Source organism: Gallus gallus, chromosome 1 (genome assembly GCF_016699485.2).
Source record: "Gallus gallus isolate bGalGal1 chromosome 1, bGalGal1.mat.broiler.GRCg7b, whole genome shotgun sequence".
Taxonomy (NCBI): Eukaryota; Metazoa; Chordata; class Aves; order Galliformes; family Phasianidae; genus Gallus; species Gallus gallus.
Genome location: NC_052532.1, coordinates 80,209,137 through 80,227,130, shown reverse-complemented (window position 1 = coordinate 80,227,130; position 17,994 = coordinate 80,209,137). Strand labels below are relative to the sequence as shown.

Below are 17,994 nucleotides of genomic sequence, written 5' to 3'. Positions count from 1 at the left end.
AGATATCTGGAAAGTACTGGCATAAGCCTACAGTATGAGGGAAACATACACTCACAAGCAGCCCTTATCCATTCCATCCATTTTCCACCACCTTGACATATCTTCAAATTAAAGAGGACACAAATCTTCCCTCACTGCTGCCCAAAACCCACTCATTCTGCACATCACCCTCTCAAGTTCCCTGGACTGGCATCACTGAGTGAGACAGAAGTGTACTAGGAACACCATAGTCAAGAGAATGGAACATACTAAAGGCATCTCAGCCTTGAGAAAGCAGAAAAGTCACTTGGCATGAGCTGTCACTCCACCAGACATTGTCAGTGCAGAGTTACCTCCTGTGCTCAGCCAAGTGCCAGATCCCGAGGCCTCAGACCTCGCTTGGAGGAGACCTGTCTGGTGGGGGAAGCCCATCACCCAATTACTGTTGCAGTTGGACGTGGAAGATGTTTTTTCCATTTCCACACTTCCTCCTAAGGCGCTGCACTACCTCCTCCCTACTAGTGGCTGCTTTTCCCAGAGGCTTTTTGCTCTTACTCATTTCCTTCGCTGTGTGCACACCCCGAGACCAAGCCCCGCAGAGTACAAAAATGCCATTTCAGACTCTCCTTCTCACCTGAGTCCCAGTTTCTTCTCTTCCTTATTCCAGAAGTATCAACTCAAACAACTGACCCTTCACCAGAAGTTGGTATTGTCCTTGCTAAGCAGTGCTTGCCAGCAGTGAGAAACGTGGTCCCTAGAAGGGCTTTCCTGGCCTCACTAGAGCGGATGCCTACTGTGATGTAATAGATCCAATCTCCATATTATGCCTTCTAATACACGCCCATTACCAAAGCCACCAGGCACCCCAGTTCCCACTGCCCTTTTCCCCATGGCTTTTCAACCACCCTGCATTCTTCAAGCAGCGTTATCGCCCTCTCCAAATCCTGAAACACCACCAACTTCTCCTCTGTCTTTAATGGGAATCATTAAATCAAAGGGAACACAGATCCCGTGAGCAGCTCATGCTGCTTGCAGCCATATCGCTGTGCCACGGTACCAGGGCTGCAGACATGCCCTGGAGAGGCAGGACTAGAAACCAAACCAGGGAATCACCCTGGGGCTGGCAGGTTGAAGCAAACATTGTGGAGTGGGAGGTGCTGGAGGGTCACTGCAGTCCCACGCGTGTGCTTCATGTGCTCCTGAGTGTCCGTGTCCATGCAGGCAGACATTTTGGTGCGTGCTACAGTGTGTCCATCTGGTCAGAAAGGTGTGTGAGTACACACTCCCCTCAGGGGGGCTTGGGATCCAAACAGCCTGCTGTTCCCTAGAGCTCGGGGGTCTGCGTGGGAGCCAGTGGAGCTCGTCCTTTGCAGGGAGCAGGAAGGTGGCTCCGGAGGTTCTCAGAGGCTGTAGAAAGAAAGCAGTGGAGCGGGAAGGAAAATTAAGGGTGAGAGAAAGAGACAAAGAAAGAAAGCACCGTTATTGTCACAGGAATAATTCTTACTTGTCTTGCAAACCTTTCCAAGACACAAACCTCACAGACCCCACCATTACCTTTCCTCCTCCCCCTCTCCTGTTAAATTGGCATGCAAAACCATATAACTCTTCCACGCACAATAAATCAGAAAATGTTATCCAAGCACACTGAGGCAGCAAAACCAAAGCTCTTCCCAGCACCTTCTGTGATACCACTGAACAAAGCCCACAGCTCCTTTAGTTTTGCTCGCAAAGCAGGTGTAAGAATTCCTAATGTAGATACCAGGCTACAGACCATCGAGCACCCATCCATTTTGCCCACCCCAGAGAAAGCCAGCTCACAGATGCAAAACTAAGTAGCAGCGGCTACGCATCTTGCAAGCATGTATAGGACAAGCCAGAGCAAATGCAATATGGAAGGGGGAAAAGGCAGGTGGCTTCTGGTTGTATGAATTTTCATTCAGGGATTAAAGCTGTTTGCTAGGGAATACTGGGCTATACAGCAGTATGCTGCTACAGCAAGTTTTGAACAGAACCCTTGAACCTGTCTCATTTAAAACAGATGAACTACTGAAACAGCTGCTCTCCTGAAAAAGCATGTGCTCTTCAATAGGATAACACAGCCTGTTTGCTCGCAAGCAGATCAGTAACCCTCTCAAGGACTAGATGATAAGTACAGTAGGACAACACTTCTCACAGGAAAGCTTTGTACTGAAACAGCCTCAAGTTGCAAGGAGTAGGTTTAGGTTGGACATGAGGAAGAAATTCTTCACAGAGACGGTGAGCAGGGATTGGAAGAGGCTTTCCAGAGCAGTGGAGTTCCCACCCCTGAAGGTATCTAAGAGATATGTAGATGTGGAACTAAGGGATGTGGTTTAGTGGTGGGATTCAGTAGGTCACGCTGATGGTTGGACTTCATGACCTTGCAGGTCTTTTCCAACTGAGACCGTTCTATGGACATTCAAAAATCACTTTGGGCATTCAAAAATTGTTTCCTGCACTGTGGCATAGCAAGGTGGCAATAGTCAATGAAAAGAAAGGTGATTTGCAGAGAATTTAGAGAACTAGAAGGTAATTACCCAGGCTGGAAGCTGCTGGGGAGACAGATGAGAGCTCAGCACAGGGGAAAGCCCCAGGGAAGCTGTGAGACCACAGCTATTGCATACCTCAAAGCAAGGATGCTGGGAGGGACTATCCCTGTTTACTGTTTTCACCACTTTTAAGGCAGAAGTTACAAAAGTGCTTGCCCCAGGCCGCAGCAGGCTGGTGCAGCTGTGCATGTGCCCAGCCAGGAGGGAGGACCGCACTCCTCTCCAGCACTACCTTTTGCTGTTAAGAGCTCAGGTCATGGTGGAGCAATGTCCTGATGCGACAACTGACAGAGGAAGACCGTCCCCCTCCTCCATTCCAAATACAGGCCTCTGGAACGTTTGGGCTTCTATCACAAGTCTCTACTCCAGATATCAACCCACGCTGACATTGCCTCGGTCCCAAGGTCTAGAAAGACAAGAGCTTCCAAATGTTCTAAAAGGACTTTGTGACAGTATATGGAGCTTTGTATTGTGCCTCATGAGCAACATGTTGTGCCCCCCCAAGGCAGACGTATACAAGCACTTTTTGCATGCATGTTCACAGTACTGTCTTATGCCAAATACAGTTGGCTGAAAGGTTCAATTCAAGAAAAGCTGTGGTATTCCTTGCCTCCATCACTTCCTTCCTTATTTTTCTTAATTGCGTTTGAAATTCTGATTTTACTGAGCTTCATCTACCAGGAGAATTCTGCCAGTGACCTGAGAATGGATATCCTAGCGCTGAGAAGACAACATACAAGCAAAACACAAAGTGCCTGTACCCCATTTACAGCACTAGCTGCATTTATTTTTGATTGCATCTATGCAACAGAAATGCCTGACAGTTCAGAGAATGACTGTCTCATAACTGATTCATGTTCCTGCATCGCCAATTAAGGAATGAAAAAGCTTCAAGTTTGTACCTCCAGCAGCCTACAGCCTAACTGTCAAATTAGGAGATCTGCTAAGCTAGAAAATAAATAAGGATTTTAATTTTTTTTTTTCTCTCTGAACCATTTTTCTTTCAAACTAAGTAAAACTCTTGCTGATTTTTTTTTTCAATCCAATTCAAGGAAAACCAAACACTTGTTTCTCTCCTGGCTAGTTCCATCATATCCCAGATTTCAAGTCAGTAGACACAGAAAAGCAGGAACAATCAGGCACACGACTTAATTCAAAGCAGAATGGTATAGGACAGGAAGATCTTCCAGCTCCACTGCTTTCAAAAGCTCTTTTCAGCTTTCTTGCAGACTCAGCTTGGACTCACGCAGTGGTCACTTTTAAGACAGAAATCCCAGGCCCAGGCTTAGAGTCTGGCAACTGGCTGCCAGAAAGCAGCACTTCAAGATGGCAAGAATGCACATTTGGAGACTGCAGCTGGCGTGCAGCAGCTGGCTAAATGTAGCTCAGCATGGAATTTATCCCTCAGCCACTTGTATCTGAATTTCAAGTATGAGCCACTCTACTAGCTATTTCTGTTCTCCTGTACTGCCCCAATGTCCCCAAGCCCAGGAAGTTCCCCCCACAAGAGCAAGGAGCTGGCATTCTGGAGGGAAGCATCTTATTCCCACTTACCAGAAAGTAGAGCTTGGGGCATGTAAAAACAACATTTTACATTTGGCCTGCCAGGGTTCAGGGTCATTGGAGACTTTGAACAATGCACAGTGCTCCCCACTATCCATCCACGTTAAGCCCTGGAGGTGGTTTTACCTGTGCTGGCCTCACTGAGGTTGTCAGCTCCCTCACCTGCATTTACCTTCCTCAGTTCCACACCAGAGTATCTCCAGTCGCAGCTCTACCTCACACAAGCAGGCTGATCCCATGCTGTCCTTTCAGATACCCGCACATCCCACTAACCTGGACACCATTATAGTGCCTCTGCCTCCCCAAGGGGATGGAGAGGACAAGGCAGGGAGGAGCTTCCTGTAGGCTGGTGACCAGTCCTTACACCCCACTGTGTGCCTGATGCCTGTAATTAAGCCTTTACCTCCTGCTACTTAAAATCATGCAGATCAAGGACATCTCCTTGGGTTCTCTGTATCAGCTGGCAAAATAATGCTGCCAAGTGCAACAGACCTCATGGCAGTATCACAGTCTTTACCAGCATCATGATGACCAAGCAGGTACACCTGGCAATCATAAGGTGCATTTGGAGTGATTTCCTTGGGGAAAAAGAGGGCTGTATGGTGTGGGTTTATACCTACTTGTATGCTAACCTCCGTAACAGGAGACCAAGAGCATCCTGTGCTGGCAGCGGGAAGCCACCGGGAGGGAACTGGTAAGGTCAAGCAGCCACTATCTTCTTCTCTGCTTTGGGGCTGCCATACCTCTGCCCCTGGGGACCTCAGGGGAGCCACCTGCACTCTTCCTCACCTCTGTGGCAAGCAAGGGCAAGAGGCTGGGGAAGAACTTGCTGCCACTGGTGGGTACTTACGTGGGGGTGCCACATGGGGTGATGCATGCCTGTGCAGAGAGCACCCTCACTTCATATACTCCCCTTCGCTCACATAGTCCATAAATGACCCTGGTAACTCAGCAAAATCTTCCAAGACAAGACTGGTGGAGTCCTCACCCAGCAGGTCGCTCTCGGGCCGGGAGGACCGAGGGCGTGAAGCAGCTGGTGGTGGTGGTGGAGGCTGTGGAGGGGGTTCCGAGGCCCCGTCCAGCCCGTGGTCAGGCTGTGGTGAGCACGGCAGCTCCTCGGCCTCCTCCAGCTCCCCCTCTGAGGAGGCCGGCCCCAGGACATGGTAGAGACTGGGCAAGCGGATGTCAAAGCGGAGACCAAACTTGGCAAAGAGCTTCTCATTGAGGGAGTAGAGCTTCTCCGAGATGTCATAGCCCAGGTGGGAGGAGAAGAGGCGGGCAATGTAGCGGTCCTTCCTCAGGAGGAGGTACAGCCGCCGCCTCGGCCAGGTGATGTAGCTGCAGTCAGTTTCAGCTGTCAGTGTGACCTGTGGGGCAGCAAGAGAGTCATTATAGGCATTTTTTACACTAGCTATAAGGCTAACAATTTTTAAAATATACAACACGCGACTATATATTGCAATAAATATAATAATAAAATATAAGAAACATATGCAGGGTGAAACACTCTTGGGCCAGAGAAGAACATCTGAATGTAATGGAGACACTGGCATGCAAACAGGCCTTGGAACCAAAATATCCCGGGGGCTCCCTTTCACTCCATACACAGGGGTCTCCTTGGCCTGCCACCATGGCAGAGGGCCATTGGGAAGCTGAACATAGCTTGGCTGCAAGTGTGTGTCCTTGAGATTGACATCTAACACTGCTGCCATGCAAGCAGCTGCCCTATGAAGGAAATACAGGACCTAATACCCGAGAACTTCCCCGGGGCAAGGTTAGTGAGAGTATGGGTCACACAGAAACCGCAGTGAGAAGAATCTCCTTTTCCTAACCAATTTCTGGCACAGCAATCAAAGGCCTCTGCTTTTCACAAGGGATTAGGTGAGCTGCGGCAACAACAGTTCTCTCCTTGCCAGGGCAACAGAACAGGATTCGTCCATGAACACCTCTGGAATCATCAGAGCTTCTGGGAGAATGAGCCAGCCACAAAACCTGACTCCTCCAGGCACTGGAAGCCAGCAGCTCAGCAGCAGTGTGGGAAGAAGACGTGGCCAAAGCAGAAGGCATGAGAGAAAGTGGAGTGAGTCAGGCCCCTGCCATTTCTCAGTGGGCCTAGAACTGCTCAACCCAGTCAGACACGGGGGGAAATGTGGGCAAAAAAAGCCTCCCGTGTCCTCTTCCAGCAAAGATTCAAAGTAAAATATGCATTTTTCTACTCAAACAATTGTGGTGCTGGAGTAAGGTTGAGACGACATGGTATTATTAGTGACACAGATGAGAGGAACTAGTGGGTCTAACACTCGTCCAAGATAGCATGTCATCAGGGGCATTAAGAACAATGTTCTGCCAGGAACATAGACCAGTCAAAGCTCACCTGATGAATTCTCATGCAGCCTGATAATTCTTCGCTCTCAGTGAGCAGACAAGGATTTAGGCATTTCTAGCATGCTGCTGCAGCCTTTCCCCACCTAGACCAACACCACCTATCACAGTGCCCTGGTGCAAGTGATCCCCCTGACCAGGAACTCTAGGAACATTCAGTTCCACGGAAATTAGCTCAGAAAGCACTGCAGATGCCTGTGCAGATATTTCCTGCCTTAGATGGACCTTTTCCCTCAGGAAACAACAGCTATTGTTCTCTCTTCTCAACTCTTACTCAAACAGAACCCAGGAGTGGGTTGAAGCCTGGTGCAGAATACAAGATACCCCCACCTCTGGCACAGCCATGCTGTTGTTACTCTCTGTCTACCTCAGTACCTTGGCCTGACATTTCAATTTCTGTTCACAAGCTGTAGCCTGTGCCACCCTCGCAGGGCCAGCCATTCCCTGCTGCTGCTCCTCTGGTAGGATTGCAACGATCAGTGACGGCAGAGGTCTCAGAACCAGTCACCACGACCTCCCCTCTCACAGTATCCAGGCCAAATTCAGACCCGAGGAAAGCAGATATGGGGAGCTGCCTTGGCTTAACCAAGCCTGAACGTGGCTGCCCTCATAAGAGCGTAATTCCTTCATGACTGTCCCACCCTCGCCAGGGATTAGCAAAGCCCCTCCTCATATGTCCCAACTGACACAGTCTAGATTGACATCCTGATAGCTATCAGCCAGCCCCAGTTCATGGGTTGAAGGCGGAGAGATACGGGCTTGCGTAATCTCCTCCAGAAGGAAAGCCAAACAACAAATACTGTGGTGTTGACAGCAAGAGCAAAACCCTCTCAGTTGCTGCAAATAACAATTGCTCTGGTCTCTCAGCAAGGGATTCCTCTGCTCAGAAAGGACCATATTCAGGCGTGAATCATCCTTTCTGCTTCTCCACCCCAAATAGATGCCATCCTGCCACAGAACAATGCAGCCCACTGGGCAAACACTTCAGTGTTGGTATAAGGGAGCATTCTGACAGCAGCAAGCCAGCAACCCAAGGCCTCCCCACCTACTGAGCTGTGCCTGGCATTACTGCTGGCTGGCTGTGGGAAACCAGGAGTGAGCCTGGATGACCCTCAGAGTTACCTGGAACGTTCCTTCCTCGGAAGGTCGTAGTGACTCCCATTCTGGAGAGTCCAGGAACTGGTATGGAAAGATGTAGTGGAGGAACTGCCCGTCCTGGCTCACACGGACCCTGCAGGTACAGGCAAGATGCACAGGCTTAGATTGCAAAGCAAATACCCCATGAAATTGACTACACAGCCGGTCCCACCTGCAAGGAGAGGCCTTCTCCCTGCCTCATGTGTGTCCCACAGCCTACCAAAGGCAGCTGCGTATGCTCCAGCCTTTGGGGCTGTCTCTCTTTTTCTCAATGGGAAACAAAATTCACTGCCACTGCCCTGCTCTCCACCTGTTTCATTTCTTACTGCATACCCAGCCCTCACAGGTGCAATGCCAGTCCTAAACCAGTGCTTCTCAGCCCACAGGACTGCTACTGTTCAAGTACTTCTCAGCCTGATCATACCTCTTTCTACCTGCATCTTCCTGCTTTCCTTTGAATTGCACGAGGGCAGGCAATCCTCACCTCCATGCTGCACAGTCCTCACCCAGTATCACTGACACGATGCTGCAAGCTCATGGTTTGCTGCACATTCAATCTCACAGCTTCTTGCCTTCCAAGCATCATTTGCACAGCCTGGAACAATGGCAGGGCAGGCTGAAGCCCTGTTCTTAGCTCTGCACCACCAGACTGCTGCATGATTTGGGGTTTCTCTCTATTGTCACACTCTGCAGTAGCATGAGCGCAGGGGCAATTCCAGCTCTCAGGAGTTACCAGGCTCAGTTTGCTGCTGAATTCCAGTTAGATGCACTACCTGGGAAGGTCAAGGACTGCATGACTTTCTGTTTCAGGTACATCCTGTGCCTCCAGCCCACCTTATCTTGTTATTATTCCATTCCAAAGAGGGCACTGTAAGAGCAGCAGTGCTCTGCAGGGTCAACCACGGCCTCATAAGGTAACAGGGTGGGTAGCAAGAAATGCCCTGTGCAGGTGGGATTGGATTTGCATCCCATAGCAAAATGCATACTTCCCACAGCAAAAGTGAGTAGAACAGCCCCACCAGCACTGGCTTACTGCACATTGCAGCATTTTGTGCTCACAGAGCAGCAGCAGATGACCCAGTGCAAGGCAAGGCAGCTCACCCCAGAAATGTTATTTGCAGCTCTGGTACACTTCAAAGCAGGCTGCTCAGCCTGGAGTTTGGTAAGGAGAGGGGCATCCAGTAGAAATACACGTACCCAATTTCCTCCCATTACATTGCCTGGGTTGGTAGTCCCAGAACGCTCTTAACACATCCCCCAGCAATGTACAAACATACAAGAAAAAGCACGGACAACACTTCTTCATGCACCCCCTCACCTCCGCTGCAGTTCCAGGTGGTTCTGGATTCGTCTTCCCAAAGGAAAATCCTTGTGAGACACTTACAGGTCTCTTTCCCTTTTTACTCTCTCTGGACGTTAATGCTGAGTGCCTGGCAGCAGTTAACATCACTACTATTTTCTGCATTTAGATTTTGAAAATTGGAAAAGAGATATGATCACGGGGGTGTGCCACAGGCTCTAGGGTAAACAAACGCCAGTACCTCATCACAACTGTTCGCTCCACAATCAAACCCCCCAGTAAATAAATAGCAAATGAACATAGCTTGAAGGCAATCAGCTGCAACCATCTACAGGTCCCTGAGGTCCTCCTTGATGGTTCAGAAGGAAAAGCGTGGATGCACGACAGTACAAAAAAAGAATGGGGCCTGCTGAGGTGAGATGGATTCTCTTTTGACAAAATGATCCTCAAAGTGGAAAAACTGAGCCTTGAGGGTTCAGGTAACGGGAACGGGGAGGGAGCTCTCCCTTAACACTGCTGGCCAGGGCAGCAGGTGAACCAAAGACTCCTGCTTGGCATGCTCAGTCACCCATAGCACAGAGCTGTGTCTGGAACCCATCGAGAACACAGGTTCAGACACACCTCCTGTTCTGATGGCTCCAGCTCTGCTGCCACTAGAAATAAAATCACTTTAAAAAGACAAAGAAGGAGGTAAGGATTCCCCAATGTTATCATAAGCACAGCTGTGCTGGCTGCGTATCATTACCTGAAATATTTTTATATATAGAAAAAGCCCAAAGGCTAATTGGGAAAAAAAAAATAATCAGGAAAAGCAGCAGGCAGATGTATATCGCAAAGCCCTTTCAGAGGAAGGAAATAATCATTACCCCAGTTAGTACAGAGTGAGAAAACAAGAACAAGCAGCCCAACTGCTTTGCTGTGGGCCTGCTGGGAACCGGGAGAGCTTTACCTGCCGGACAGCAGCAAGGAGAGCCGGTCGATGGGAGTCTTGCCCTCTACTGCGTAGTTCTGGTCTCGGCCTAGTGACTGCACTTGCTCTTCACAGCACTTCACAATTTCTCTGTAGACTTCCAGGGGCACCTGCAAGGGCAGGTACATGGCCTTGTAGAGAAGCTCAAACTCTTCGGGGACGGTGTCTCTGCGGAGCCGGTAAGCCAGGTGGGCCAGCTGCAGCACGCAGGTGAGGACGAGCAGTGCATTCCAGACTAAGATGTCAAGCCCACAGGCGCTCAGCCAGCCCCACAGAGCGTAGCAGAAGTAGCCCGGGGCCAGGAGGCCGAAAATGTAGAGGGACCCGAAGATGCCGCTGCCACCCATGTAGCCCAGGAGGACGATGCAGCTGGCCAGATGGTAGGCCGCTCCCTCCATGTGCTCCTTCCAGGCATCGCAGGCAGGAGGCTGGAGGACTGCTTGGTCCCAGGAGAGGCTGCTGGTGCTCATCCTGCCCCGGCTGGCTGGAGTTAAAAAGCAATTGTCATATGCAAAGATTGCAGAGGTCTGAAAGCAGAGCTGCTGGGTGGCTGTTCCTCCTCCTACTCCTCAGTGCCGGCCGGTCCCACGGCAGCGCACTTCACGGCGACATGTTAAAGCACTGCTAGATGTTTTCACTTCTGAAAAATCCCCAAAGAGCTCACTTTTTTCCTCTTTGCGGCTCACAAATCAGGCTGGCCCTCTCCCTAGCTGCGCCAAAGAAAAACAGATCTGGCAAAACAGAAGCTGAAAAAGCTCAGGCGAAGAGAAAGCAGAGGCCATGAGCTGGAAAACTCTGAGCCCAGTTAGAGGTCTGGTTGCACTGCTCCTGTCGCCAGCCTTCTGACAGTGAAAATGAGCCCGTGAGAGTGCGGCGGGGAGGGCGGCCGGGTTGGATTTGGTATGTCTATCACTTGGCAGCAGCGAGGAGAGGGACCCCAGAGGGATAACCATGTTTGGAATTGAAATCCAAGGAGCAAAAGCAGCAAGGGGAATGGAGAACAGGCACGCACCCGCCACTTAACATAACTCAGGCACCCAGATAAGTCCAGTGCAATGAGGGGAAGGGAGAGCAACAGGCTTTATCACTGAGAACTCCAGGCATCTGCAGGGCTCAGCACTGCTCCGTGCTCTTACAAGAGAGTGACCCTCACACGGAACAAAAAAGGAGAAAGGTTGTCTCCTTCTCCTGCTGCAACAGGCAGCAGCGCCAGGATTTCAGCAGAAGAGAGGCTGTTCCATAGAACATTCTTTTCCAGCAATGGGCTCTGCAACACAGCCTCTCCACAGGCGCAGCATTTCAGACCTAGAGGCTTGAGGTATAGCACCAGAGCACATTTGTGAGCGCAAGGGACAGAGCTAAAGATAGTGAGCTGTTGGGACACAGCTTTATCTCTTGTGAAGAGATTATACTGTCTAAAAGTTCCACAGCATAGCACTTGGAAGCATGCTTTGCAGGGACATCCCAACTGAGTGAGGATTCTTTCACCCCACGAATAACAGGCCTGTGTTGTCAGCCACGAGTAAGATGTGTAAATGCAGCTTTTCCCCTGCTTCGAGTAACACATTATCCATCACACCAGCAGGATCCACCCCACTGCCAGGAAGCAGTAACATTTCAGGCATTGACGCAACCAGCATGGTCAGTCAACAGTATGAAGTCAGCCTGCATCGGTCAGTGGGGTAGGGATAGGGTTTCCAAGGGTGGTTGTGTTTCAGGACGAGCTTGCAGCTGCCCTGCCTAACATGCCATTCCCATTGGCATCATTCATTTAAAGAAACACAATCAGCTCTGCCACTAATAGCCCTCTAGGATAACACTATCAACTGGGTAAGGCATAAGCAATGCCCCAAAGAAGCCTTAAAGAAAATATCATGGTCTCAGCCAGCACAACAGGTCTCGGCAGTTCCTAGTCTACGTGCAACACAGTGTTGTACTATTCCTAAGAGCAGCAACAGTACCTTGACCAGTTGCCACATGGTAAGGAAATAACACAAATAAAGCTTTGCTCAGAGGGGGGAGTACAATCCACGCAGAAACGTGCTCCTGTTAATGGTGAAGTGATACAGGGAAACTTGTCTCCAGTGGTCCCTTACTTAAGAGAGAAATTCTACCAACTGAAGCATAACAAAGCTCATCTCCAAGAGGTATCTTTGGCCCCTTTGCAGAGAGGGAAGGATGATATACACTGATGTCAGTAACGGCAGCCATTGGGATTGCAAGGAGCATACCCCAGAGCTGGACTTCCTTTACAGTACTGGGACATTCAGTTGGTGTCAAGCCCTGGCTTTTTATACTGTAACGCGTACAAATCAAGGCCTGTATCATTGAAGACATAGAATGAAGGGTCCTGAATGGCAACATGCAAGAGTGCCTGAGCTGCTGAGGTTGCTTCAAGCATTTGTTTGGATCAGTGCTTGTCGAGGTGTCTGGCAACCATTGTAAAATGACTGAAACACCAAGGCCCAAACCTTGCTTTCTGCCTTAAGAATACAGCCCATCTTCACAGCACATTCAGTTTTCTATCCTGCAAGAGTTTAAAGAACTTTCTTAGTTTTCTGAAAAGAGATTTTATTCTAATGCATTGCCTTGAATTGGACTACACGCCTTCTCATCTAGGGATGATGAGGTTCATCCAAGCTGAGAGCGCATAAGCCAATACTGACTCAAGGGGAAAAGCTAAACAAGTACTAGAAGGGAGATATCACGCTCAAAACAATTTGGAATCAAGAGAGCAAATAATAAGATAATTGAGCAGCATCAAAACTCTTCACTGGAAGAAGACACAACGGCATTACAACAAAAAGAGCATGAGGAAAAAAAATAGACATGTCAAGCTCTTCAGCTCTGAGTTAAGCAGCACGTAAATGGTTTCTACTGACTTCTCAGCTATAATGAACTCATCCAGTAGCACTTAACATTCGCTAACAGGTGATGACGCAAACCAGGTGCATTATGTGTTTGGCAAATAAATCTGTGTACTTAGCATTATCCGCTATCCTTGAGAGCAGCCCCGCACCAAGAGATTATCAGTCTCAGATCCCACAGCAGCTACACGACTGGTTGTTTTCCTCAGGGCATATACAGGTTTATTAGTGACCTCGTAATCCGAAAAGAAGTCTAATCACCTGAGTTACGGACACGAAGGCTTTGATGGCCTATAGTCAGAGAGGGAATAGTTAGACGATTGTTTTACATTTATTATCAAGTGCATTACTGACAACACTTTGCAATACACATGGGAAACAGCTGGGAAAATTCTCAAGACTGTTTCAGGCAAGCTCACAATGGCAGATGTACAAAGATAACTTGTACCATATTTAGTTGAACTACCACCATGCAGTTCAGTCACATTTCCTGCTCCTGCTTCATTTTGTCTCCTTGCAGCTACACTGAATATCACGCTCAGGATAGGATATGCCATCAGTCCCCCCTCCATTCAGGCTTTGAATCTGAATCCACCGCATTAGAATCCTGTAGTAATAATGATGGAAGCCTCACAGCAAGATCTGACTACAAGGTGATTGTTGCTTTTAAGTGTCCAGTATCTTTTCAGCACCTGTTGCACACTAGCATTGCAGCACACTACCCATCATTTTCCTTCCTTCCAAAAAACAAGTGAGAACACCTACCATGCCTTTCACTTTATGCAGGTCTAAACGTCTCTAGAATTTGTGCGTGGGAATTCATTTTTTCCTTTTCTGGATCTTATTACGATAGCACTCCGTTCTCCCCTGCCCAGCTCTGTACTCCGTGGCACCATTTCCAGACAGGATACAGTGCCACAGGACCTCTGTCCTTTGCTTAAGAAACATTCTAGAAAGCAGTCTGAATTCCTCTCACACAACCCGCAAGTCTTGGCAGGGACAGTACCAACTGTCCCATAACAATGATCACGGGCTCAATTGCTGCTAGCTCAGAATATGCAATCCCCAGCACACAGAGAAAGCATCAGTACTACACACCTACCTGCAACAGCAATCAAGACAACGCACACATTTCTTATCTTCAGTTTCTGAAAAGAAAGCTCAGCAGAAGGAAAGGAAATAACCAATCATGCTACCTTAAAGCTAACTTACTAAAGGAAGAAAAACACTAGGACTGCATAGAGACATAGTATGAAACAAACAAAAAAAAAAGTCCTACAGGTGACAAATTACAATTCAAGGGCAGAGCTGCATTAGAGTTGTTTCTACTTTTCAGCAGGGGAAAGTAAATCTAGTTTTGATTCTAAGGAATGTCTGTTTCCTAAGACTACCGTTGTCTTTGCAGAAATATAGTTACACTTAAGAGTCACAAGCTCCCCAACAAGCCTCAGCATGACTTCGCTGAAAGCAGTAACACAGTAATATGGCTAGCATGATTTCTCAATTAGCATCAGATGGAAAACCCACACTGAAGACCCACCTGTTTAGCTGCTGGTCTGACTGATCCCTGCTCTCATTTCAGTTAAAGCTTTTCTCACGCTCTCCTTCCCTATAGCTCACTGTTTTGAATAACCATTGCCATTTTTTTTCCCTTAACTTTTTACTGAAAACAAACAAACAAAAAACAGAAGTCAGGATCACTGGTCATTTTTAGACTTTTATTAAGGGGGAAAAAAATATATTTTCTATACCAGCAATAAAGAGGTAACAGTGGAAAAGCTGCAGATGTGATACACATTAAAGACTCTTTATAGATAGGTTCTTTTATCATATTTGTCCTTTGAAGCGACTTGCAGAAAAAATCTATTTTTCAGCCTTCCAGTACACCAATCACACAACAGTCATCATCTAGAAAAGGGAGGAAAGACAGCTTCATTAAATGTGGATTCCCACAGGATATCAAGGGACAGTTCAGCAGTCTCCAGACATTAAGAGTATTGCATACTAACAGCCCTACTCTGCTCTTAAACTGGTTCCAGAGTTTCTTTCTGAACTCCAGGGTGAGGTATGTCCATTTCCAAAGAATATGAGACAAGAACAGGTTTTCCTCTCTACATGACTTTTGCATTTGGATGAAGGAGGGGCATGAACTAAACACAGCGTCCTACCATTAGAAATCTACACTGAACTCTGGATTTCTTGAAAGAGAACAGAGGCAGAATCAAACTTCACTATTCAAGAGCCGTTCACAGGGGCTCTGCGCTCCCAGGAGGCTTCGCCATCCTCACAAGGAGAGCAACAGTTACTCCAGGGTCAATGAGGTTTACTTGGCCTTCCCTCTTTTAGGGAAGATTTGCCCTTTGTCATCATGGACAGTACCCTGTACTTTCCAGTGGCACCAGCTGAGACACCAGGATACTTTAGAGGCAGAAATCAAGAAAGGAGTGCACTTCTGTAGGCTATACTCACCACACACATCATCTTGCTCACCCCACTCATATCTTGAAGCCCAGAGCTCTCATACACTCCTTGTGAGCTTCAATTAAATGCCCGCAGTTTTCTTCCCCCTTCTCAATGATGCTGCAAAACAAAAAGATTTCCAAGACTCAGCAACAAAACGTTACCTTACTATTAGTCAAAACCACACCAGCTGACAAGCTGTTGAGGACAATTAAAAATAAAGAAATAAATAACAATTAGGCTCCAGAGATTTTTTTGCCTATCCTGTCTAGGATAGCACTACTAGAGTCGACAATGAGCAGGTCTACTGGGACTTTATTATACAGTCCATGGCCATTGCCTCACTTTGCTGGCTTGCTGATCTTGACAGCGAATTCTCAAATCATTCAGGAAGGAGAGGTGCAAAGTTTCTATAATACAAGAAAGATTTAGACTGGCTTTACCCATAAACAATGGTGTAGTGCAGTTTTTGGTGGTTATCACAAACAGTAACTTTCCATATTACTCATCCATCCCGCTGCCCATTATGTGTTCAAATAGCGGCAGGAAACTGCCATCACTGTAGCGCAGCACACACCACAAAACCAGGTCAGACTCGCTCTCCGGCGGCCTGCAGAGCATTTCCTGTTCCCTTGGGCGGGGATTCCACTGCCAGAAGGACAAACGATCAGACTGGGAGTACTAAAACACATTCTACCCTTCAGCGCTTTAGTTTGGTTACGACAAGCCCGACTAGAAGTGCTGACCCACCCACGGCAGCTCCACCTGACACAAGACTTTCACCCTACTCCCTTTCCTCAAAGGGACCTGAACACACACGCCTGGCTTCAGCAGAGCCGGCAGCAGCGAAGCCTCCTAGGCAGGTGCAGCGGCCGGCCCCCGCTCTCCGTTACACCAGGCCGCCACACGTTAATCCCTAACGGCGCGCCCCGGCAGCCCGAGGCAGCAGCCAGGCCACTTACCAGGCGTCCCGCGCCTTCTTGGTCTCAGGACAGGCGCAGCACGGCTTCAGCGGCTTCTTCTCGTCCCGTGCCTCCCCGGCGCCCTTGGAGTCGCAGCTGACGGCCGCTACCGTCGACATGGCGAGCAGCTCGCTGCTGTCACGGCCTACTGGAGACAGGGGGCCTGCAGCGAGCTTGGCTTCCGGGAGGAGCCTCGCCTAACCGCGCCTGCGCGCATAGCCCGCGGCATGCCGGGAAGTGTAGTTCCTAGGCCTGAGTACGCCTCTGCGCGGGCGTCGCGCATGCGCGATGCGCCCTCAAAGTGCTCCGCTCAGTCCCGTCGGAGTTGTGCTTCGTAGGCCTGTGGCTGAAACAGGGCAGCTCCGTGCTTGTGCTACAGGCAGCTCTCTAGGGCAGCTGCGTGCAACACAGTTTTCCAGATGGCCAAAGTTCCTCATTTGGGTTCCATCAGAGATGAGGCACTTCCTGCTGCCCCGTGTCTGTGCGACTCCTCAAAACACAGGCTCCTCGGGAGGCTGCCTCCTGCCTCTGGAATGCTGTCACACACCACTCGCTCACCCCATTGCCACCTGTTTAATTACTTGCCGATCTCAGCTCAGTAGCCTGTCCCCAGCTATCCATCTGTGGCTGATGAGGATGTTCAGGGTGGCTCACAGAATCACAGAGTAGCTCAGATTGGAAAAGACCTCAGAGATCACCGAGTCCAGCCGCAACCTAACCATACTACCCTAACTCCAACAACCCTCCGCTAAATCACGTCCCTGAGCACCACATCCAAATGGTTTTTAAACACATCCAGGGATGGTGACTCAACCACCTCCCTGTGCCCAACTGGTTCGGCACACGGGCACTGCGAGGCCGTGAGCCCAGGTGTGATGGGTTGTGATTGGAAGAAGTATATTTCAGCAGTGAGTTTTTAGAAATAGGGCTGTTGAATTGCGGTATTGTGTGATTAGCTCTTGCTTGCAAAACTGTAATAGCTTTTAGATGTTGTGAATGGTTATGGGTGTAGCAGTATAGACTAGAAAGCATGTGGTAAGGCTGTTCTCTTTTAACAAGAGACCTGCAGCAGAAGAAACTCAGTAATGAAAAGGCACGAGTAGGCTTATCAGACATCAAAAGAAGCTGGGGCCTCCACACAAGGCCAAATTGCCTCACTCTGGGAGTAGATTGGGATGCAACAGGCAGACATTAAGAGACTCCCCTCTCTCATTAAAAGACAGCTTGCCAAACTTATCTCTATCCAAGGACAAGCAGAAGTTAAGAAACAGTGGTCGAAGCGATGAGTGAGCAAATGTTACGATTTTGGTACCTATAAATTACTTCTAATGGGCATTCTCCTACTGAACATGCACCAATGAAAGCTCATCTAGAGGACAAGCATGGAAGACTATTGGATGAAGCAAAAGGCTGTCGGTTGGAATGTCATGATGCTAAAAGGACACTAGACGGTACAAGAGTCCATGGAGTAGAGGACTGGAAACCTCATCAATCACTACCTGAGATGGGAGTGTGTGTAATTATCTCGCAGGTAATCAATGAGTGTGTTACTACCTGTGGAAATAGAATGGACTCTGAATCACGTCATCTTGGAAGGACTTATGGTGGAAATATCCCCAGAGCTTCCTGGTGCTGCTAATGAAGAACGCCTGACTTAATGCTAACAAAACCTCGCCGTTCTGTTTCTTCAATTCAGTTAGAAGATGCACAGATTCTATATGTTGACCAGGATATGCTTTTCCCAACTCCATGCAAACATCCTGCAAGGTGGAGCTGAGATTGAAACTCTTATTGAAAGGTTGCGCCA

At 48.6% G+C, this 17,994-nt stretch overlaps 2 protein-coding genes across 3 annotated transcripts; both read right to left on the bottom strand.

Annotated features, from left to right (window-relative positions):
* Positions 1-935: 935 nt before the first annotated feature.
* Positions 936-10,748, bottom strand: POPDC2 (popeye domain containing 2). Of its 2 annotated transcripts, none has more exons than NM_206865.2 (4): positions 9,878-10,748; positions 7,614-7,722; positions 4,960-5,476; positions 936-1,386 (listed from the first exon to the last, which is right to left on the bottom strand). In NM_206865.2, exons 1-3 carry the CDS (start codon positions 10,366-10,368, stop codon positions 5,006-5,008), a joined length of 1,071 nt encoding a protein of 356 aa, NP_996747.2. In that variant the 5' UTR covers positions 10,369-10,748; the 3' UTR covers positions 936-1,386; positions 4,960-5,005. The 2 variants fall into 2 exon arrangements, with proteins under 2 accessions (NP_996747.2, NP_001383920.1); NM_001396991.1 differs by having other exon boundaries at positions 5,098-5,476.
* A 3,714-nt stretch (positions 10,749-14,462) lies between these two features.
* COX17 (COX17, cytochrome c oxidase copper chaperone) lies at positions 14,463-16,343 on the bottom strand. The gene is made up of 3 exons (NM_001302169.2): positions 16,188-16,343; positions 15,235-15,345; positions 14,463-14,673 (listed from the first exon to the last, which is right to left on the bottom strand). The coding sequence occupies exons 1-2, from the start codon at positions 16,304-16,306 to the stop codon at positions 15,261-15,263; spliced, it is 204 nt and encodes a 67-aa protein (NP_001289098.1). The 5' UTR covers positions 16,307-16,343; the 3' UTR covers positions 14,463-14,673; positions 15,235-15,260.
* Between the last annotated feature and the right edge of the window lie 1,651 nt (positions 16,344-17,994).